Source organism: Prionailurus viverrinus, chromosome B3 (genome assembly GCF_022837055.1).
Source record: "Prionailurus viverrinus isolate Anna chromosome B3, UM_Priviv_1.0, whole genome shotgun sequence".
NCBI classification, from domain to species: domain Eukaryota; kingdom Metazoa; phylum Chordata; class Mammalia; order Carnivora; family Felidae; genus Prionailurus; species Prionailurus viverrinus.
In genome coordinates, this window is record NC_062566.1 from 14,809,912 (window position 1) to 14,834,535 (window position 24,624).

At 44.6% G+C, this 24,624-nt stretch overlaps 1 protein-coding gene across 1 annotated transcript in view; it reads right to left on the reverse strand.

Annotated features, from left to right (window-relative positions):
* Positions 1-23,315, reverse strand: part of CHSY1 (chondroitin sulfate synthase 1) — a 71,041-nt gene extending 47,726 nt beyond the window's left edge. Inside the window, exons 1-2 of the mRNA XM_047863774.1 lie at positions 22,971-23,315; positions 7,403-7,898 (exon numbers count right to left, since the gene is read on the reverse strand). Coding sequence (XP_047719730.1) covers positions 7,403-7,898; positions 22,971-23,290 — 816 coding nt within the window. The 5' untranslated portion in view covers positions 23,291-23,315. The remainder of the gene's footprint in view (positions 1-7,402; positions 7,899-22,970) is intronic.
* Between the last annotated feature and the right edge of the window lie 1,309 nt (positions 23,316-24,624).

Consider the following 24,624-nt stretch of genomic DNA (forward strand, 5'->3'; position numbering starts at 1 on the left):
GGTAAATATAAAAGACGGTATAAATAGGTTGTAACACTTTTTTCTCTAATCTGATTTAAAAAATAACTGCATTAAGCAGTAGTTATAAATCTGTGTTGATAGGCATATCATGTATAAAGATGTTAATTTGTGTGACAATAATAGCAGGAGGGAACAGGGAGAAATAAAGCTTTATATCAAAGCAAAGATTGTGTATACTAGTTGCAAAGTTGGTGTTAACCCAAACTATGTTATTACCAGTTAGGATGTTAACTGTTAACACTTAGGGTAGCTTCTTAAAAAATAACTCAGAAAAAATAAAGTAAAAGAAATGACAAGAGAGTGAAAATGTATAAAAACTAACACAAAATAAGGCAGCACTGTAGGAACAAAGAAACAAAACAGACATGACCTAGGAAACCAAGAGCAAAATGACAGACATAAATCCTACCCTATCAGTAATGACATTAAATGTAAATGGATTAAACACTCCAATTAAAAACTGGTCCAATTACATGCTCTCTACAAGAGAAACATTTTAGATTCAAAGACAAACAGACCAGGGGTGGCTGGGTAGCTTAGTCAGTTGAGTGTCTGACTTCCACTCAGGTCATGATCTCACGGTTGGGAGTTTGAGCCCTGCATCAGGCCCGCTGCTGTTAGCCCAGAGCCCACTTCTGATCTGTGTCTCCCTCTTTCTGCCCCTCCCTCACTCGTGCGCGTACATATGCGCGCTCTCTCTCTCTCTCTCTCTCTCTCTCTCTCAAAAATAAATAAACATTGAAAAAAAAAAAGGCTAAAAGTGAAAGGCTGGAAAAAGATATAGCATGCACTGGTAACCAAAAGAGTGCTGGAATGATTATACTATCAGACAAAACAGACTTTAAGACAAAATTTGTCACTAAAGACAAAGAATGAATTTTATAATGATAAAAGGGCTCGTCCACCCATAATTGCATGTACGCACTTAACAACAGAGCCCCAAGATACATGAAGCAAAAACTGACACAACAGAAGACAGAAATACACAATTCAACAATATTAGAGACTTCAATATCTCACTTTCAATAATGCATAGAATAACTAAACACACAAGGAAAAAGACTTAATCAACATACAAATCAACTAGACCTAAGAGATACCCACAGAATACTCAATAGCAGAATATACATTTTTTTTATTTTTTTAATATTTATTTATTTTTGACAGAGAGACAGAGCATGAGCAAGGGAAGGGCAGAGAGAGAGGGAGACAGAGAATCCAAAGCAGGCTCCAGGCTCTGAGCTGTCAGCACAGAGCCTGATGTGGGGCTTGAACTCAGACCGTGAAATCATGACCTGAGCCGAAGTTGGACGCTCAACCGACTGAGCCACCCAGGTACCCCCAGAATACACATTCTTCTCCAGCACATACAAAACATTCTCCAGGGTAAACCATATGTTAGGCCGTTAAAAAGTCTCAATAAATTTAAAAGAACTGAAATAATACAAAGTACGTTCTCCAACCATACCGAATGAAATTAAAAATCAATAACACAATGGTGGGTCTTAGACTGCTGTGCTGTTCAGTCTCATTTCCTCTTGTGTTTCACTTCTTCATATCCTTCCCACTCACTGCTGACAGTGTCTTTGTATGGTAACCCCCCCACTGCCATTGTAGATGCTAATTTGCCCTTATAATCTATTAGAAGTTTGGAGATGGAACCATTGAACTTGTAGAACAAAAGAATAAGGCTCAGTATAAAACCACAAGGGGCTCTGCCTTGAAGAATCAGGAAGCATTAGGGATCAGTATTTGGAGCACCTTATTCTAGCCACCTAGGAGCCAGCCTAGTTCTTAGGCAGGCAAGGTTAATGGGCAGCCTAAAGGCCCAGGAAGGCACCAGTATAATGCAAATCAGTTCCATGGCAACCAGCGGTTAAGAAACATTACTTCTCCCATTATTAAGGAAAAAAAATTCCCAGCCTTCTGATATAAAGATGTTCAACATTCCTTTATAAGCCAGTCAGACTAACAAAAGGAAGATGTCCTCTTTTTACATATTTTGCTCTAAATTCCAATTTCCTTTGAGGACATGCCTTCCCATAAAAAGAACATCATCAATCTTACCCTTCCCTGTACTGTTTTATACTTAAAATCACTATCACAGGGTTTTACGCTCTCACATTTTTCTAAACTGCTTCATGAACATGTTTTTGTTTCCTTAACCAGACTTAAAGCCCTTGAGGGGAAAAAAAGGCCATTCATGTTTCATTCTCCTTTTTGTAGTTCCCTACCCGCTCAGAGAGCTGTACTGGGCTCATTAATGCTCCCTTAACAAATACTGGTTAACTCAGAGGGTCATACGGGTGTGTCCTAATATACTGGTGTGTCCCAAACAACTTCTAGGTGTGCCAAGATAACAACCCCTTTGGGTCTGGGGCAGGGGGTGCAGTGGTTAGATGTTGGGGTAGCAGGAGCACCTCAATGTGTGCATCACCATGTGAAAAAGGCTGGGAAACACTGAGTTAAGGGACTAATTAGAAACACTGCTGAGGGGCACCTGAGTGGCAGTCAGTTGAGCATCCAACTCTTGACTTCGGCTCAGGTCTTGATCCCAGGGTCGTGGGATCATGGGATTGAGCACCGCATCGATGCTTAAGACTCTCTGTCTCTCTCTCTCTCTCTCCCCTCTCCCCCCACTTGCACACGTGTGCTCTCTCTCTCTCAGAAACAAACACACAACAACAAAAAAACCCTGGGTTAAAGGACTAATTAGAAACACTGCTGAAAAGAACTAGAAAGAGACTGAATGTCCATAAAAAAGATGAAGCTCCTCATGTACCAACTAGAAAATCTTCCAAGACACGTAAGTGAAAGCCAGCAAGATCCAGGCAGTATGTAAAACATGCTACCATCCACGTAATAAGGAGGATACACACACTTCATGGATTACCTATGCATACGGTACGCCTTTACGGGTACACCACAGTGGCTGGCCCTGAAGGGAACCCAGGAGGTAGAGATGGAGATGGGAAAACTTATCCCAATGAACCCACTGAACTTCTGAATTTTAAAGCATGTGATGGCATTAAATTTTTTTGAATTCTATTTTAGAGGGGGAGAGAAAGTGGGTAAGGGAGGCAGGGAGGGCAAGGGGAAAGGGAAGGGAGAGAGGGAGAGGGAGAGAAAGAGAGAGAGACAGTCTCAAGCAGGTTCCACACTCAGTGCAGGGCCTGACATGGGGCTCCATCCTACAACCCTGGGATCATGACATGAGCCGAAATCAAGAGTTGGCACTCAACCCGACTAAGCCACCCAGGGCCCCCCAATAATTTTTTTTAATGTTTATTTATTTTTGAGAGAAAGAAAGACAGAGTGTGAGCAGGGAAGGGGCAGACAGAGAGGGAGACACAGAATTCAAAGCAGGCTCCAGGCTCTGAGCTGTCAGCAGCCCCGATGCAAGGCTGGAACTCATGAACTGTGTGATCATGACCTGAGCCGAAGTCAGACGTTTAACCGACTGAGCCACCCAGGCACCCCAATAAACTTTTTAAAGTTGCCAAATCCACCTATGCCTAGTAATGACTATTTTCTATGCAAAACACCTTTATGACTAAGTCAAATGTTGGGTTAAAATAAGAAAAGCAAGATCTGGTTGCTGGTTACCCAGCTATGTTCTCTTTGTGAAAATCCACTGAGCTCTACACTTAATTATGATCTGTGTACTTTTCCACAGGTATAATATACCTCAATAAAAAGTCAAACATAAAATGAAAAGGTTACTTAGGTCAACTGTCTTTTTGTTCCCTTATTAAAAGGCCAGTATATGTCATTTATTTGCCTAAAAAATTGTTTCAAATCATTCAGCAATGTTTCTCAAAAGCAACCTCCTATGACTGAGATGTCATGCCGAGCCCGTGTGACAAGGGGGCTCAGGTCTGCCTGCTCTGCTTCTCCATCAGTAGTAACGGCCTCCAGTCCCACATTCTCACTCTGGGCTGGGAGGGTTCAGTAAGCACTGAGGAGCATTACTAAAAACCACCTTATGGTTTACTGCATTGCAATTACATTTTTAAATTATGAAAATGAAAGTATTTAAAGCCACTTATCAAAAATGCCAAAGTCACAAAGGATGCAGATGGAGGCTGTGCAAACAGTCCAGACAGAAGAAGGCTACCTATAGAGGCGTGACCATCAAATCCAACACCTGACCCGAGGCTGCTCCTGTGATGGAGAAGGGAGAACTGTTACCCAGGACTTTGCTGCATCAACAGGTAAAATCGGAAAATAAACGGCAGGTTGAAGTCTCCGTGTTGAACTGAACTTAGGCTATACTATGGTCATATGAGAGCATTTCCCCACTCTTAGTCAAAATACAATTGATGTTAGTTGAAGTAAAGGGCCACAATGTTAAGTTACTCTTAAATGAGGGACAGGTCTATGTCCCTGTATGCGGGAACAGGGGGAGACTCAGCAGCAGTGGCAAATATCATGCGAATAGGGTAAAATGTTAACAGGTTAATTTGAGTCCAGGGTGTGTGGATGTGCTTGGTGTTGGTTTTTTTTTTCTGTGAAATTAAAATTACTTCCAAATAAAGTCTTTTAAAACCATGTATTAATAAATTACTACCAATAAGAATCAAAACAAGCTTAGAAATGAATCTGGATTTTGATTATGACAGTTGCCTCTCATGAGGCATTTTAATGCCAAGGCACTATTTCAATTTGCAAAAAAAAAAAAAAAAAAAGAAAAAGTAAAAATTACACCTTCTGGCTAGATTTATAAGAGCTAAATAAGTACCTTCCAAGACCTAAAGCTTAACATAATTGTCTTTAACATAAGACTCCACCTCAGTAATTTCTCATAATGTGAACCTTAATGGAGAAACTAGATTTACAGGAAGTTTAATAAAAGTTCTCATCCACACGAGGGATTAATCTCACTTGAGTGGCAAACACAATGATAAATCCTAGCTAACGATGTAGGTTAAGAGCACTTAGAGCCCTACCAAAAAAGAAAACAGAAATCAAAGGTCTAATAAAATGGTACATGTCCCAATAGATCTAATTCTTAGAAATGACAATGATGAAGGACTACACATGAAAGGCAAAACTTTAAATTTACAGAAAAACATACGGGAGACAATTCCCATCCCTCCAGGAAGGGAAAATTTCTTACACAAAAAAGCACAAGCCATACAGGAGAAGAATGAGACATTAAACTACACTCAAAACTCACGATTTGCATGTGAAGTAAAGCCACATTTAAAGGGAAAGGACGAGTCACTTTTGGGGAGAGGACAGGCCCCTGCAAAAGGAGCTCGCAAACTGTCAGCACCCAGGAAAAACTCTGTCGTCATCAGGCCTGTAAACACATGGAGTAGCAGCGACACCACCCAGAGCTGACTGTCCCCTGGCTGCCCACATGTCCTCCACACCCCCCAGAGATCCTAGGGACAGGGAACTGGCCAGGGAGGGAGCCTCCTCTCCACCAGATCCCTTTAATAAAATCATTCACCAGGTGCCTCCAGGCAAAGAGGTGGCCTCCAGTGTCCAGAAAGGAGGATCCTCAGCACCCAGGTTCAGGCCTTAGAGAACTTTGGCGATTACGAGAGGACAGCCCTAAAACTACCTCCCAGCCCCTGCAGCCCTAGGACAATACTTTCTAACAACATCCTGGCACTAATGCTAGCTGAGAGTTCTGGATAAACAAGACGCTGGCTCCAGCGACATCTATCTAGCAGGATGTAAGATATAACAGCGCCACGACACTAAGACACAGGTTGTTAAAAATTCACTCTCAAAGGTAGGCCTATTGTCTACAATTCAGCAGGACGGCTAGCTTCTCAGAGATCAGGGAGAGAGAGGGTAAAACATTCCAAAATACACAAGGCACTGCATGTTTCAACTATAATGAAGCATGTTAAGGTTATAACTACTAAATTAAGGATGGGAGGAAATGCAGAAACACTGCCAGCTGTATTCTTAAAACTGCATGACATCCCCAAATAGTTTTCTCGCTGCAAAAATCCAATGCAACAGAAATCCCCCCTAGATCCAGTGAGGAGGTCGGGGGGAGGGGGGGGGGGACACACACACAGAGATCAGAGGTTTCACTCAAATGACATCTGAATGTACCTTTTATAATTAGAAACAACATGAAAACTACTTCCGGTATTCTTGAAAATGTCCACTTCCCTAACAGTTCAAATGAAAGAAACAGTTATTAGGAAACCTTTAAAAGCAAGTCTTGGGGGCAGAAGGCAAGTACTGGCAGGAATACAATTTCTTCACTCAAGCCCTTGAGAAAATTAACTCATAACAAAAGCTAACAGTTCACATCAGAAAGTAGGTTTCTTTTTCTTGGGCAGAGGTCTAGAAATTCCCTCTGTTCATCACAACTATCAGTAGTTTATCAATTTACACACAACAACAACCTAAATAATTTTTTCCATTCTGACTAATATCAGATCCTGTAACTGCAGGCAAGAGGTGCACATCTGCCAATAAAAACAGAGAAAAGTCAAAAGCTAACTCATGTTCTCGAGAGCATTTAAAGAGAAAACATCTACAAGTAGACTTCCTACAAAAAATCGCATTTGTGTGTCCAGATAAGTCAGAGATTGCCTACCCACTATCCTCAAAGGAACCTTACTGCAAACTTACAGACTACAAATAAAGGTCTAAAATGTCAAGGTTTAAAATAAATGCAAAACCAAATGCTAATGGCTTTTTTTAAAATATCATTACTCAGGGGCGCCTGGGTGGCGCAGTCGGTTAAGCGTCCGACTTCAGCCAGGTCACGATCTCGCGGTCCGTGAGTTCGAGCCCCGCGTCAGGCTCTGGGCTGCTGGCTCGGAGCCTGGAGCCTGTTTCCGATTCTGTGTCTCCCTCTCTCTCTGCCCCTCCCCCGTTCATGCTCTGTCTCTCTCTGTCCCAAAAATAAATAAAAAACGTTGAAAAAAAAATTTAAAAAAAAAAAAAAAATATCATTACTCATTTTATCAATTCTAAACATGTTAAGTTTCAATACTGTGTGGGTCAACAAACGACATGAGAGAAGTCAGGCCTTTGGGAGAACAGGGACAGGGAAAGTTGATACAATTGTAATCACATCTACAATTCAGCAATACTCAGATTAGATGAATTTTCCAGATAACTGTGAAAATATCACTGTGACCTACAGTGAAATGTATCATTTCTTTGGGCTCCAAATGCCATGATTTATTAACTAAGGTATGAGGACAAAAGTATAGAAGGTATGTCCTACAAATGAAGGCTCAAAGATACTAAAAGGGAATTCAAATTTAACAAACTGAGGTAAGAATGTATAATAACTTAATACCAACTTCAAGCCTTAGAGAAGGTATCATCACTAGTTTCCTGCAATTGGCTCATAACTGATGATGAAATTAACTGGTTTTTTTTCTTCTGTTCTTACCTCATAAGACCAGACACACTGCACCCCCGCAAACCTCCGGACACATCTTCCCACCTCCACGTCCTCGTGAGTCGTGTACATTTCCCGGAGACACTTTCCAATGTGCGGCACCATTCTCCGGAGAACCTCCCGGCTCATGATCACACCGGGCCCCCCCATGCAGAAGTTCTCACCGGGTTCCAGGGCCAGTTTCCCCATCTCTTCCGTGGTGCCCAGTCCTGTCTGCCCGAGAAAGAGGGGCTCACTGCTATTCAAACTCCTCAGAAAATTCTCCAGACGGTCTCCTTTGATATACACGTCATCATCTGCTCTCATAAACCATTCATACTTGTCCAGGTAGTGGTCATGCATGTACTTGAGCATCATGAAAGACTTCTTCTGGGGTGGGTAGGAGTCGTCCACGCCCCGTAGTGGCACTATCGGAATTGGTATCGAGGTGTCTGAACCCTCACTAGAGAAGAATTCGACTTTCCCAGGAATTGTCTTGGACCATGTTCTGGAATTAAAATAAGCATCAGTGAGAGAACAGTTTATTTCAAGCTTCTCATTTCCAGAAATCCACAGATCTACTCATGTTGAAGCACTGTGTGTTCAGAAGGAATGATAAAAAGCTACCTGATCTGCTTGCTTCCCCTTAACAGAAGTCCAGGCTATGGGGTATTGCAAGGCCCACGTTCATTTTCAAAAGAATCCCCCCAAAAAAAGATTAATGAAGTGTTAAAATATTTCCGGGATAACTAAGTTTTAAGCTGTGGCTGAAAACCAAATTGCCGGGGCACCAAGGTTTCAACACCCAGGTTAATTTTCTGATACTATCAACCCCCCACCTATAAACTCCTCCACTCCAGAAGACAATTAAAAATCAAATTCTTCATTCAGCAAAGTTTCTTTGGATGCATATCAATGCCAAGTATGTGCTAAGCCAGGGGATGCAGGGCGAACAAAACACAGATGCCACCTTACAGAGCAGTCATCAGGAGAGACAGACGTTTATCAAAGGAGTCACATGCAAATGTACATACTATTATAAATTAAAACAAGTGCTCTGAAAGGCACACAGCCTTCAAGAGCAAACACACAGAAAGATCACAAACAAGACACACAATGCAGAGAATGCTTCCTGGAGACAGGGTGAATGTCAAGGATGAGATACAGACCCAGGATGCAGCAGAGGAAAGGGATGGCACAGAAACGGGTGAACGCTGAGTATTCCACAGTCTTCGGGGGTGGAGGAGAGGGTTGGGGCCACTGGGCGGGAACTGCCACAGCAGCCTGGACGGGGGGTGCCAAGGGTAACTGCACGTCCCATTGTCAGAGGAGAGATTAGAAATGAACGAAAAGGAAACAAAGAATCCTGCTCCTGCACAACTGATTTAAGGCCATCGTGTTCCAACTTTCCTTATGCCTTCCTCATTTTATGTAGTAAGAGCTGAAGCGGTCCAGCTACAAATATGCATTTATACAGACTACTTCTAGGAAAAACATCGCAGAACATAAATGAAGCAGTCAATGAACAGAACATAAATGAAGCAGATCAAAAAAGGTCTGTTCCCAGGTGATATTCTCTCCAATATATTTTTATTTTGCTTATCCATTACAATCATATGTATTATAGTGAAAAGTGAACTTGAAGGGTCAATGAAAACCACACATCTTACATGAAAGGTCTTAGGGAGAGAAATTCTTGTAAAAGACATATACCAACCCCCAGAGGAGAGGTACAGAAGTAGGGGAGTGGGGAGGGATTAAGAAGGGGATAAAGAGCTTTCTCTTTTTATTCTGTGTATCTTCAAATGAAGGAAAGTTTTTATAAGCAGGATATTATTGGGGGGGAGGGTTAACTGTGCTAAAACATATGTAACTTGAAATTTACCATTTTAACCATTTTTTAAGTACTACTGTTCAGTGGCATTGAACATATTCATATTGTTCTTCAACATCACCACCATACATCTCCAGAATGTTTTCATCTGCAAAACTAAATTTCTAAAGTACAGTATTATTTTTGTAATTTTATAAATGGTCTACAATGAATTACTTAAAAAAGCAATTACTGGCTTTTAATTCTTCTCCTAACCCAAATATAAGGAATACAAAATGACTTCAAATTTCTCTCATTCAAGCAGAAGAGGAATTCGATGAACTTGTCAAACATGCTTCTCAAAAAAATCCAAGGATTAAATACATATCGTTTTTCATCAAAGCTAGGAAGTCGACTGTAAGACACACAATTGTTTTTTGTGCCAATAACAAGGAAAAAACAGTGCCAATCATAATCACATGATGCCAGCAACTATAAAACGCATCCTGTTTCAGAGATGTTAAAATGTGGGGGGAAATGTGCATCTTAGAATGATGTAAGACAGTCGTAGTAATGTTTTTCCCTTAATGCCTGTGGATTTAAAATGGACCTATGGAGTCTTATGCCATTTACAAAACTCATCATATATGGTACCTGATGGGACTACAGATGCTGTACTCCCATTTTCACAAAGGATAAGCTCCCAAAAGAATGGATGAAAAGTAAACATGGCAGGAATGTAGCAACTAATTTAAGGAGAAACCAACCCTTTCCATAAAGAGATGTCTATTTAAAAATGAGAATGAACTGGGGGCGCCTGGGTGGCTCAGTCGGTTGGGCGTCCAGCTTTGGCTCAGGTCATGATCTCATGGTTTGCAGGTTCGAGCCCTGCATCGGGCTCTATGCTGACAGCTCAGAGCCTGGAGCCTGCTTCGGATTCTGTGTCTCCCTGTCTGCCCTTCCCCCGTTCATTCTCCCTCCCTCCCTCCCCCCAAAAATAAATAAACATTAAAAAAAAAATTCTAAGCATGAGAATGAACCACAGTCTACACAGAATGTATAATAACTGAAAGACACCCTTCTGACGTGGTAATCTAGAGGGGAGATGACTTCCCAGCCCCAGGAGGTGGGTGACAATGAAGATGTACTAAGAGGACCACCATCCAGGGCAAGGAGCCTCTGATTCCTTCCTCTAAGAGAAATGATTTTTGCTTGGGAGTCATATCAATTACTTGAAAAAGTAAATAATTTCAGTGGTTGGCACATAACAAGTCAATAAATCCTGCTCACTTGCATTAAAAAAAGTGACTTAAAGTGCTGTGTGTGTGTGTGTGTGTGTGCAAGTGTGAGCACACCTCCACGCGGAAAAGAGCAGAAACCATTTCTGTCTCTGAGACACCTCCAAGTGAGTTTCTAATCACTTTCCATAACACTCTACCATTTCCTGCCATTCCTACATGAAGAACCGGACTTAATCAGACCCAACCAGAAAACAATTAAGAGGTAAAATTCACAGGCCTGCTGGAGTTCAAATATACTACCATCCATGGTCCCTGTGAAATGTAGTTTAAAGCTAAAGAGTCTGCATTATCTCATAACTGATTACACATGGATAGTGAATAAAATCAACCTAACTTCAGCTTCTACCCAACTGCTTCTGAACTAAAATGTGATTAATAAAAGAGACCAAGTTCAAACCAGTAAGTACTAAAGTACTGGGGTTGGGTGAGCTCAGAAGCTGTTAAGATATTAAAGCACCATGATATTGAGACATGGGATGAGTAAGACAACATCCGCCTCCAAAAGAATAACCTACTCAAGACACAACACGCTGTGTCACGGCTAAGAGGACAGGCTCCGGAATCAAGCTTGTGGGGTGACGGTCCTGGCCCCACTTTGGGTGAGCCACTTTGTGCCTCCCTTTCCTTATCTGCAAGCTGGGGGATGGGGTAATAATGGCACCTACCTTAATAGGGCTGTTGTGAGGGTCAGATGGGCCCTTCTATCTCAAGTGCTCAGACGTCGGCCTGGCACGCAGTAAGCATAACAGAAGGGTGACTTACTGGGGAAGACGGCAGTTTGCAAATAAGACGGTGAAAGAGAAAATGATGGACACAAGGGAGCGTGGGCTGGACCCGGGACAGCCCGTCACAGGATCACACGCCAGCGCGGAGGCGCTGTGGAAAATGCTGCTGCTCACGTTGCTGGCTGAAAACCTGACACTCAAGCCAGCTATTAGAATTCCGTTTTGCTGTCAATCTCAGACAACATCAGGGTATAAGTCTAAGGAGACTTCAACTTTTAAGTGTTTTCGCTTCTGAATGCTGGAATCCTTTGTAGGAGACTGAGGATGGAAACCCCTCCCGGTCCGGGCCCGCAGCGCCCGTGCCCCCGCGGACAGAGCAGGCAGAGAAAGTGCCGACGGTTCAACCGGCACCCAGGCGATTAATGCCCGCACTGTGACTTGAAATGGTGTAATTTGTCTAAGAAGAGAAGCCAATTAATTTTAAAAACAGACAATCTAACCTCAAACCATCCTTAAAAGCCTCTCTGCAGTTTTATGGCAACTCCACCCAATTATTATCTTTTCCTTTTTAGGTAACCCAGGGAAAAACCTCAAGCTGCCCTTTTCTGTTCTAAATGACTGGCAGTTTGAGGGAAATCTCTCAGAATGAATTTCTGTAAATCCTCCAATCTTAAGAAATGATGACCGTTTTCACTTAGGGTGCCTTTGGCTTCAAGAGCTCCATCCAGTTAAAGGCTTCTGGAAGGGGGCGGGGGGAGGGGGGCCTGTAATAATGGCTAAGAAGTGAAGGAAGCACGCTGCTCAAGCAGCAGGCTGGCCCTCCTTCCGTGAGAGAACCAGGTCCAGTTCCTTAATTTTCATAAGCAAATGTCAACCTTGCCACTGACACGTTTGTTACCGGGAGCAAAGAGCTCTCACTTGATTGAAACCACAGAACGTTTGCAGAGGCCCTCGCCAGCTAGCTCAAGTTTCAGTGGACCGATAACCAACTCTAGCTAAAGGCACAGATAAGACAACTGAAATCTGAGAGAGCCAAGAAAGCTATCAGCCCTTCCTCAGGGCTTCTAAACACTATCCCTCCACCAAGTTAAATCACTGTTAAGTAATGCAGCTAGACGATAATTAGCTTCGCTAAGGGATGCCTTTGCTGACTTAAGACTTCATATAGTCCCCCTTCCCATTCGGTTACCATTTTAAGAAAAACTACACAAAATACATTTCTGTATAAAACTGCATCTATAGCAGGACTCCTGTCCTAAGTACACATTCGTAATCCATGGGCAAAAAGCAGGCAAGAGTATATACTTGTGATGTGGACTATTAAGGGAACAAAAGTACATATACAAAAATAAAATATTTTACAACTTTGCCCCAAAGTGCTTACTACGGTTATTTGTGGTTGGAGGATCAGAAGGCATTTAATTTTCTTCATGTTTTCTACATTTCTAAATTTTCTGCAACAGAAAGGTGTATTTAGAACTGGGAAAAAAAATTTTTAATCTGGAGAAAAGCTTTAAGCTAAAAAGCATCCAAAGAAATGAAAAGATATGACAACAGAAAATTCTATTTTTATAATAAACATTTTTCTATTCTATCCAGTGGACAAAAACTCAGTAAGACTTTTCAGTACTCAAACTCAGTGGACAAAAACTCAGTAAGTACTTTTCCTGCACATTTTCTGAATTTGAATAGCTATAGTAATTCTTATAAAAAGAGGAGCTCTTCTGTGATTTCCCCAAAATCACGATTAAATACATTTAAAAACATAAGAGACTCTTAAATATGGAGAACAAACAGAAGGTTACTAGAGGGGTTGTGGGGAGGGGGGATGGGCTAAATGGGTAAGGGGCATTAAGGAACCTACTCCTGAAATCATTGTTGCACTATATGCTAACTAATTTGGATGTAAATTTAAAAAATAAAAATAAATAAATAAATACATTGTCAGACAGTTACAGTGATACATTTGAAAGGACTCACGATCAAATCATCTCAGAACCTGGAGTCACGGAAGGAAGAATATAGTCTTTCCCCTCGTAGAACTGATAGATAATAGGAATTGAATGTATGTATTTCTATTCTTGCATTACAGAAAAGATTTCAGCTAACCTAACCAAAAGGCATACAGTACGATAACAGAAGCGAGAAAACGAGGCTGAAGAAAAATAAAAGTAGGGTCGTGGGAGCAAGGCAGGAAAGTGGTACCTATACCAGGGAAGGCAAAACCCTGCCTGGGAGGGGCTGCCTGCTCAGCGCTGTGCCCACAGGAAACACTCAACCAAGGGGAGTCCTCTGAAAAGATGCCAACTAGAACAAGGGAGCCCGCGTGATGAGACCAACTGCCATCACGTGGTCTCTACGTCCGCTAACAGTGGCCCAAATCGGCAGCACGCCTTCCAGCAGGCAACCAAGAGAAGTCACAGGACTGTGTCCCACTGCTCAGGGTTAAGTGAAGTAACTATTACAGACAGGGAGACCTGACAGAAACTTCTCTGCGGGGCCACAGTAGAGAGAGCAGGGCAAACGTGGTGAGCATCGTCACAGGAAGCGCAAGCTTGATGAAGCAGCAAGCAGTCTCAGCTCACCCTCCCAAAAAGTATGTGGAGAACAGCATGCACTTGAGCAGGCAGAGCAGCCATGCACTTGAACTTGACCAGGCCTAGTGAAAAACTCAGAGGTCTTCCAAGGCTACCAAGTGAAGGCTCAAGGCCTCTCCTGGCCCTGAAGGAGTACCCTCTGGCAGGAGGCTGCAAGCATTACTCAGTCCATTACCTCTGCCCTGTCCTAGGATGAGGGACCAGCCCTGCAGCCAGCACCCTTAGCCGTAGGTTTTCCTTCCTCTGTCTGCCTTCCGGATACACGGCTTCCTCTTGTAAAGTCTTTAACTGTCTTATTGCAACACCTTATGACGTGAGCAATCTCAATTCTTTTTAGAATTACATGGGGAAATAGAAATCACAAATGGTGGGAAAAATATTTTTTAAAAGAAATCAAATTATACTCTTTACCATTAATCCTTAAAAAGCACACTAAAGGTGAAAGCAAGCATTAAGGAGACTTTTTTTTTTTTCCGTTCAATAAAGCCGTTGGCGGGTGGATTACAGCTTCCCACCTCCACAATGGCCTGGCCACTAGCCCAGGAGGCAGCTCCAAGGTATTAAGAGCTAACAGCAACCTGCCCTTTGAGCCCAGGCTCACAGCAAACAATGGGAATACTCATCAGTACAGACCACAAAAAACGCCCTCTTTGGAACCTAAGAATCAAAATTCGGAGTGTTAGTAACAGAAGGCAAAATGTAACCTAATGATACATTTCCAAAGCTTCAGATGTTGGAAAGCTACCTTATATAGTTTGTATTTTGCTGTTGTGCACTTAAAAGTATAAATATGCAACTAATTCTTAATCACGCATGAACAAAATTCGTTTTCAAATTTAATTCTAAGCAAAAAACCCCAAACAACAACAGCAAAAAGTGTTGCTTAATGCAAACAATAAAACCACCCCGAACCTATTTTGGCCCACCCCCTTACAAGTCAGTGTTACTGTTATCAAGGTACTTCCTGGTATCGAACCACTGAACAGCAGCCCACGGCCACCCAGCAACCAAGCAGTTACCTAGTGTGGTGTACCATGCTAAGGGCATTTGAAACTCGGCCTATGGGGGGCACCTGGGTGGCTCAGTTGGTTAGGTGTCCAAGTCGGCTTCAGCTTGGGTCATGATCTCATGGTTCATGGGTTCAAGTCCACACTGTTAGCGCAGAGCCTGCTTGGGCTCTCTCTGCCCCTCCCCCACTTGCATACACATGCTCGCGCACGCTCTCTCTCTCAAAATAAATACACTTTAAGCAAAACAAAGTAACTCAGTCTGTGAGAGTTCAATGGGGTGTGTTGAGGTATTGCCACCCACATATTCCAGATGAGGGGACGGAGGCTCAGGGCCAGGTAAGTAATTTGCCCAAGATCACAAGGCTAATAAAAGTCGAAGCCAGAATGCAAATGGGGTCTGACTCTAAAGGCTCTGCTGGCCAGCTACTGGCTTTTTCATCCCGCACAGTTATTTCCAGGTTAGCACCCACATTTCCTTTGCAGACTATACTCCACTGATAAGGCTGAGAAAACAGAGTCATCACAGACACGGGGAGCACACTTACAACTACTTAAGCCACTTCCACTGTGTCTGCCTCGCAGAAACCTGCCTGTTGAGGACACCTCTTCAGAGTCTAAGCTGGATTTAATTAAAGGTCAGAAGACTCTACTCAAATGGTAGCTTCTGAAACCCTCCTTCCGTGTGGGTCCCTTCGCTACTGTAAATCCTGCCCAATCATTTTCCCCACAGCAGGTTGGAAACACAGAAAACCCCAACACAAAAGCCGCCTTCACACCTGGGTTCTACTTACAAAGCAATCGTTTTAATGGCATTAATAACTACATTTTCATTAGTCTTCAGGCTTTGGGTTTGCAAGCCGAGGACTGCATCAAATCAGAGCAGTGGACACCTTATATTTTTAATCATCCACAAACCAAGGTCCTCAGCTACGGAACAAATACCATCGCTATAAATGCTTCAGAAAGGACACTGAATTAAGGTAAGTAGATGGACAGTTTCAGGACTTATAAATCGTAACTAAGTTTTTTATTCCTCCCAATTCCACCCACATCCACAAAAAGACACTGGCAGATGGAAACACTGATACCGACATCCACATATTGGGGGGGGGGACTGGGAAGTTAGAGTAACTGAGGAAAATACAGTTACAGTAACCAAATAAATACTTTTCAGTGCAGGATTAACTGTTACTTGCAAAAAAGAGTGACCTCTGACCCCAGCCCCAGGGAGCCTGCTGTGCCCAAGTTACAGGTACCTACAACCTAACTCGCTGGAAACTGCACTCATTTCCTTCCAAGGGCTCTTCCCTCCTCCCCCTCCTCCCCCCTCCTCCCCCTTCTCCCCCTCCTCCCCCCTTCCTCTTTTTTTTTTTTTTTAACTGTAGCTCTGTAGATTTATTACAAAATAATTGCTCACTATAGTAAAACACAAAAGTACAGAAGAGGGCCAAGAAGAGTATGAAAACTCCTCGGCATCATTGTGTATAGAGATGCTTTCACACTTTCTTTTCTACGCTACACAAACATAAGATTATTTTGATTTTTTTTTTTTTTAAATTTTTTTTTTTCAACGTTTATTTATTTTTGGGACAGAGAGAGACAGAGCATGAACGGGGGCGGGGCAGAGAGAGAGGGAGACACAGAATCGGAAACAGGCTCCAGGCTCCGAGCCATCAGCCCAGAGCCCGACGCGGGGCTCGAACTCACGGACCGCGAGATCGTGACCTGGCTGAAGTCGGACGCTTAACCGACTGCGCCACCCAGGCGCCCCAGATTATTTTGATTTTAAGCAAAAATGGAACCCATACCGGGCATACAATTTTATAACCTACTCTTAAATTTAAGTATATTGTGAATCTCTCTTCATTTCAGTCAACATATTCGAGCCACTTGATTTTTTGTGGCTAGAGAGACATCACAGTATAGATAAACTTGGGAAATCAGTTAAGGTCCACAGTTCCTCACGCAGGACACCAAAGACACTTGAAATTTCCACTCCTTACATACATCTTCAAGCACATCTTTAAATCCCTTTGAAAAATTCTAGAGGAAATGCTAGATTTCAGGTCCCAGCCTCAAAATGAACAATCTCGTTCCTTCACTACTTCCTGCTATTCCACATTTCTGGGAATCTGTTGTCTCTGCCTCAAAAACTCCTATTCATCCTTCAAGACCAAGTGAGGGAAATGGGGCAGGAGAGTGTGAGTGAGGCCTTTCCTGATCCCCTTCATAAATCAGCACAGGCCTCTTTCTCCTGTGTTCCCGCCCCAGTGAGCCCAGGCACCCATTGAGCCCTTATCATGAAGTATTTCCATTTCTTTCCTTCCCTGGATGACAAACCCTGCAAGGATAGAATTATTAATTCGTTTCCAATAAAGACCACCTTAATGAATGGACAGGGGAAGTGAAAACACAACCTTGTATCATCTTCTGTCGACAGCCACAGCTATCCCTAACTTGGAACATTCTGACTATTTGAGGGCATCAAGTTCTGAAAGCACGGCATAGAAAACTAAACTCTTTATCAGGATCACGTATTCCAGCGGTCATCTTATACAGGCAATTCACAATGTGAAATGGGTTGTGCTCCGTAAGTTCATTTACGGGTTGATTATTCGGATTATAGAAGGCAGTCGGTAAATTTTTGCCAAACTGAATTCTATCTGAGAAAGGAAGTATTGCTCTAAACTGTCTCGAGATAAGCACGGTTTACTGGGTTCAAGAATAAGGAAAGGAACCCTGAGGTTTGCTCATTAAGGTTGGTAAAAGAACAGCGTGCCTTCGCTGAAAGCATTAGGAAGAGGCCATTAACTGGTATAACAACATCTTGCAACAAGATTCCTATATCTCCAGCTAGTGTTTCTCAAACTTTCTTCCCACAGTTCCCTACAGACTGATGCTAATCTTTAATGGTGCCCTTTATCACTCCCGGGGCAAAGAAGGGAAACCATCCACCTCTTTCCTCTGAGAAAGTAAAGAAAGAACAAAACAGTTCCCCATCTTCAGCCCAGGGGAGGTAAGAATCAAGACAAATGAAAGGTGTTGGATTAGCTTAGCGTTCTGGGCATAAGAAAGGACCAAAAAGCAAAGTATGTATGTTTTTTTTTGTTGTTCTTTTTTTATCAAACCATTAATTAAAAAGAAAACCCAAACGGTATCAAAACTCTCCCAGCAAGAACAGGTAAGTGTAGCCAAGAAATGCTTGAAACAGAAGAGGAACAAAGAAGAACTTGTCTACCGGATATTAAAAAATTATTCAACTTCCAATCATTTCAATGGGTGGTACTGGCACAAGAACAGAGAGAAAGATCAGTGAACAGAATAAGAAGTCCAAAAACATACCCAGGAATTCTGAGTATGATGAAGATGGCATTTCATATTGGTAGGGAAATGGGAGATTACTCAACAGATGGTACTGAGACAATGCACTATTTGGGGGAAAAAATGAGATTAAGATTATTTCTACCCCTTCTAGAATCAGCAAAAAAATGTTGCTTTTAACAATCTCTCCAGGGCAATAACCTTCTGAGCTTGAGCTTGGTGGGGGGGGACCCTAAAATCAGAAAGGTAAAGATGGAACTACATGAACTTCTGTGTATCAAACACCATAACTAAGAACAAAGAATAAAATATGGAAATAATATGAACTGTAGCTAGTAACAAAAGACCCAAAGAACACAGGGTTCTGATGATCAGTCACTAAATGACCTAACAAATCACTCGGAGGAATCAAGGTACCATTCTGAAGTGAAATTGCCGAGAAAACAAATACTCTAGAATATGAGTCAAAATGAATTTCTTTATATATTTGTAAAACCCCAGCTATGCAGAACCCTAGGCAATTTTAGTTTAAGACAGCTTCAGAGCTCTAGCACTGTAACCACCTCAGATACAAATCTTTTCTTAATTTCTTGTTTTTTACTTTAAAAAAAATTTTTTTTAATTCTAAGTTCATTTGGAGAGAGAGCGGGAGAGAGAGGGAGAGAGCGGGCGAGCGAATGGGAGAGGGGTAGAGACAGAGAATCCCAAGCAGGCTCCACATTGTCAGCAAAGAGCCCAATGCAGGACTTAAACTCACCGACTGTGAGATCATGGCCTGAACTGACGCTGGACACTTAACCGACTGAGACACTCAGGTGTCCCTTTTCTTAATTTCTTTGTAAATTCATTACATTTATGAAGCTAAGGATACTTCTGCCTGTGTGTCTAAAAGCCTTCTTCAAACTTCTTATGCAAAACGAGACCTGTTGACTCATTTTCCCCATCTCAATAAATGATACAACCACTCACACTGTGTCTCAAGCAAGACCCCAGGAGGCACTGTGATTCCTCTCTGCCTCACCCCTCACTAGCATTCCATCAGCACCACTTTACCTTGGCCCCAGCATATATCCCAGAACCATCCACTTCCACCTCCACTGCTACACCAGTCCCTGCCACCCACACATCCACCCTGACCACCTCCTAACATCTCCTTGCTTATCTCCAGTCCATGCTCCACACAACGGGCAGAACTCACAATTTAGGACATAATGCAATCACCTCCCCTTCCTATCTAAACCCTCCAAAGGCTTTCTAATTCACTGAGAATAAGAGACCAGACACTATCAGGCCTCATCCGCTTTCTTTTATCAGCCTTCTTTGATTCCAAGTTGGTTGTAACTTGGAATCAAGTTGTAACTTACCAGCTCTCCCCTCTCCTCCCTTGCTCATCAGTGATATTCACACAACCATGGTTAAGACTGCACCCAAAATACCAAATTCTCCAGATGCCACCCCACCCTTTCCTTACCTTGTTTTGTTTTCTCTATAGTACCCATCATTAACCCTCTTTTCAGTGTCTTCCCTTCCATTAGAACAGAAGCAAAGCACCATGAGAACAAACATCTTCACTACTGTGTCCTTAATACTTAGGGTCTGAACCCAGAGGAGCCATGCATGTATTTGTTAAACAAAGGAATGAATCTTAAGTGCAACTGAATAATTTTTTTTAATGTTTATTTTGAGAGAGAGAGAGAAAGCAAGCATGGGAGGGGCAGGGAGAGACAGAGACAGAGAATCCCAAGCAGGCTCCGCACCACCCAGTGCAGAGCCCAACCCAGGGCCCAATCCCAAGAACTGTGGGATCAGGACCTGGGCCAAAATCATGAGTCAGACGCTTAGCCAACTGAGCTGCCCAGGCACCCCTAGAACTAAATATTAAAAAAAATAATAATAATGTTTCTTTTTGAGAGAGAGAACGAGCAGCACAGAGCCTGATGTGGAGCTTGAATTCATAAATCATCACAAGATCATAACCTGAGCTGAAGTCAGACACTTAACTGACTGAGCCACCCAGGCACCCCTGTAACTGAATATTTTTACGAACCATATTTTTACTCCTTGACTTAACAGCTATGGTGTCTGCTCAGGGCCTAAGGAAGAAGTTAGCCCTGTTCAGTCTCTGATCAACTACACTTTGAGTTTTGTTCTGCCTCCTTTTTAAAATTTGTTTCTTGCCTGCCATCAGCTGTCACTGCACTGCTAACATCCCTTGGTGGCCCCTCTCCCCACTTCAACCATTTAGCAGGTCGGGAAAATAAAAGTCTGTAACGATGGGGCTGTTCCATCATTAAAGTCCACTAACGTTAGTGCAGAAAGGCAGATCTCACTGAATTTCTAAAAGGCTTTTTAAGCTCCTTTCTGGATCTCAGACAGTTACTAGTCCCTACACCTAAATTCTGACATTTTCAATATCCTAGGATAAAAGTACACCATACAGCCATCTTACTAAAAATGTTGGCATCTCCTTCAAGCCATAAGTCAAACAATAATTTCATTAAAAAAAAAAAAAAAACTAAAAACATTAGAGTATTTCTTAAGATAAAGAATGAGTGTGCCTTTTAGGGGAGATGTAAAACTGAGCACACCCACTGCCAAACTAGAGTTTCACCTAGTGCTGTTAAGATTCAGGCCGACTTTTATGCCAAACTGTGTGTGAAATTTCCATTTTAAGAGCCGAGTGTGGAGTTTCAGCCTGGGCTGCAAAGCACAGCAAAAGCTATAATCATAAGTTACACACTGTAACCTCGGCCCCAATTCAGGCCTTCCCCAAAAGTTCTTTAAGACTAAAATCGTCTTGTGCCATCTCCTGCAGCCAGTCTAAACAGAGGGTTGACAGGCTGAGAAGCAGAGGACCGGAACCGGAAAGGTAAGTCCACTCCAAAGCTTCAAGTAATGGGACTTCTTAGGATCCAAGACAGAAAAGAGAAGAGCTGCAGGAAAGCTGACAGAATGCCTGAGCAGGTACACTGTTTCCCCGGAAAGGTTTCCCTGACCAGAAAGGCAGAGTGGTCACAAAAAAGGAAGAACTGGCACCAGAGGGCAAACTGGATTTCTACTTTATCTCAACTGTCTGAAAGTTAATAAACAGTGAGATACAAGTCCTACATCCAAAAAAGATGAGGTAGGAGATTTGCTAAAGGAGACCAAAAGTAAGAGGGTCAAGCATGGGCTTAGGGAAAGGACTCTCCAAGTGTAAGAAGGGTAGGTCAAGTTTGGGCTACATTTTCTGGCGTACCAGGACCCCTACTGGTTTGTATATACTGATTCTGATTCTGAATCCGTAAAAAATATATTTGTTTGGTGGGCAATCTAGCATTTGAACTACTTTGGTAATCATCTCCAAAGGTGTGATTTCACCCAATGGCAGTCAGGTGGACTTACTTTCAAAACCATTCTGTAAACAATTTATACAGCTCATCCTCAATTTCAGATGTGGACATTTCTCTTGTCCAAAAGCACAATTTGCATAAAATTCCAGGTAATTCATGGGAGATCTGGGAGAAAATTTTTATCTGCGGGTTCCTAAATCACTACCATAGTTTAAATTTGTCCTAAGTGGCTATCCTCTAAGCTTTCAGACACTCAGGACCCTTCCTGGCAGAAGCTGGGCTCTGGATTTAAACAAGATCCTAATGGAAACACAGAGGAACGCGGGATCAATGTGCTGAAAGCACTGACATTCTCAACTGCTGTTTTATCTTCTTTCCCAATCCTGTACTTCCTCCCTTAGAGGAACAAGTATCCATATATGTTTTCCCCTCACATCTAATGCTTGAACATTTAGACCAGCACTAGATTTAAAAGCCAAAGTTTCAAAGGTATTGGTTACAAATTAAAAACCAACAGTAACCAGCTTGGCCTTGCTCAGTACTGACTCCTCTAAAAGTTCATTCTCAGGGGACCTCCCTGCATTGGTTTGTTCTGTGGCTGGATGAATCCCAAATCTTACCCACACAGTAAGCATTTCTGTACTTCACACATATGCTGTCCCATTAAATCCCTTTACTGAGTCCACATTCCTCTTCTACCTCAAATTCACTCCACTACAAGTCTGTCATTCCAAAATCATCGCCCTTCTAAAGATTACTTTGGTTAATCCCTTTGTTAATCCTGAACATGATTCCAGCCACTTTTATGACTCATATGGCCAATGAGGACCCAGACACTGGATAACACACACACACACACACACACACACACACACACGCACACACATCCCTAAACTGAGCTAGTTAACCCCGAATCTACCACGGGCTAAGCTACTTTTCCCAAGGTTCTCTCTCCATTAACTCAACAGACTGGTGTGGTCAAGAGTGCAGTGGGCAGCCCTTTTCATTTACAGGAGAGCCTCCACCAGGGAAATCTGTAAGTATGCTATGGAAGGGTTCTAACCAGATTAACTGACCTCGGCTCTACCTCTGCAAAAGCAAAGGTGCATATTTCAGAGAATCAAACGATAACCGTTACTGTCACTACTATCACAGGTATGGTGCAAACAACCTTATGAGAGAGCGATGGTCAATCACACCCATTTAGCAGAGGACTTGGACGTGGAAAGCTAAAGTGCCTTGCACAAATTCGGGCTGAGGACCACACCCAAGGGGGCCACCCTGGTCGGCCTGACCCCAAAGCCCGTGCTCTTGTGCGTTGCATTCACCGCCCCACCACTGACCTCTGCTTCCAACGCCCGACATTGCCGGGGAGCTTCGGGTCTGGGAAGCAGGTAAATGCTCACGCCAACGGAATACCGGCAGGGCCGCCCGCCGGGATGCTGGATACAGGAGGCGGCTCCCGGGGAGCAGGGACTCACCTGTAGGCGGCCACGGCGCGGGTCTGCAGGTATTTCTGGGCGGTCATGACTCCCACGAAGAGAAAGTTCCTGTCGCGCGGACCGCCATCCGAGGCCGAGCCGTGCGGCCAGAGCTGCGCCCCGCGCGCATCGCCGCGCGCCCCGCCGGCCTGGGAAGCCGCCGCCTGCCCTGGCCGGCAGCCCTCGAGGCTGGCGCGGCGCCGAGGACCCGCTCGCTTCAGCTCGGAGGCGCGGGGCAGGACGAGCCGTGAGGCCAGCACGAAGCCCAACACGAGCCCGAGCAGCACGCTGAGCCAGGCGCGCCGGCCGCGCGCGGCCATGCCCGCGCCGCTCCGCCCGCCGGGCCGCCGCCGCCGCCGCCGCCGCCGCAGGCTCCGCGCGCCCTCAGCCCGCCGCCCCCGCCCGCGGAGGCCAGCCCGCCCTAGCGCCGCGAGGCCCGGCCCGGGCAGCGCCGCGGCCGCCGCGGGCCCGCCGCGCCCATCGCGGCCCCGGAGCCGCCCGCAGGCCCGACGCCGCCGCTTTGTTCCGCACGCCCACCCCCACCGCCGCGGCCTGCGCCTTTAAGAGGGGACCATGCCCGGCGCGCGCCGGCAGCGGCTAGAGCGCGAGGCGGCGGCGGCTCCTCCCGCTGGCGCACGGGGGCGCGGGGCCAGCGCGACGGCGACGGCTGTGGCAGCGGAGTCCGCACCCCAGTCCCGCCCTGCCCGCGTCTCTCGGCTGGCTCGGCTAGGCTCGCGCGGCACCCGCCCCTGTCCTCTTCGTGGCCGGCGCCGCCGCTGCAGCTGCACATCCTCCGGCTTAGCTCGCCATTGCAACAGGAGCCCCTCACGTCACGCACGGCGCGTTATGAAGCGGCCCCGGCGGCGGTGGAGGCTGGCCCCTCTCGGGATCCGTCCGCGCCGCCGGATTGGCGCAAAAGTGAATGGGGGGCGGTTCACGTGGCCAAAGTTTAACAAAAAAAAAAAAAAAAACCCTCCCGGCGCGCGCTAGGCGCCCGCCCCGCCCGCGCGGTCTGCGGCTGGGCTGCCGGGGCGGAGGGGGCGTGGGGCCGGCTCGGCGCCGGCGGGGGCCCGGGCCGCGGCGCCCTGCAGCCCGTTATCCGCCCGGCGACCACGCCCCCGCCGGTCCGTGCTCGGACTCTTGGCGGCGGCGCCCAGCCCTGGCCCCGGGGCGTCCTCTCCCCAGGACCGTGTCCTCCAGGCGGCCCCATCCTACAAGATGCACTGCTGGCGTGAAGCTGAGGAGGGATTTTTAAAGAAGGGGCTTCTTGGTCCCCAAACTCTGCACGAACCGCTCGTTCCATCTGTTGAGACTGTCCTCACATAAACCCCACTGCCCACGCCCTGCCCTCCAGCCAGGCGGACCTGACCGTCTACCTTCCCCGCGTCTTCCCGATTCACACTGCACCTTTGTTCCCGCCGTTATGTGGGCAGGAACGAGCACATATAGAATAAACAGTGCAGGAGCCGTTTGAGACGTGCAAGCTTAGAGAGTGAACCGTGAATTCACTTACCTTGTTCCCTGCCCCTAGTTTCTAAGCTAAAAAAAACAAAAACAAAACAAAAAAAACACCCGTATTTAATGCCCAAGCTCCTAACACTGCTAGTCTTTAATGGATTTGAAGAAATGGTAGGTGATGTTAATACTCTGGATG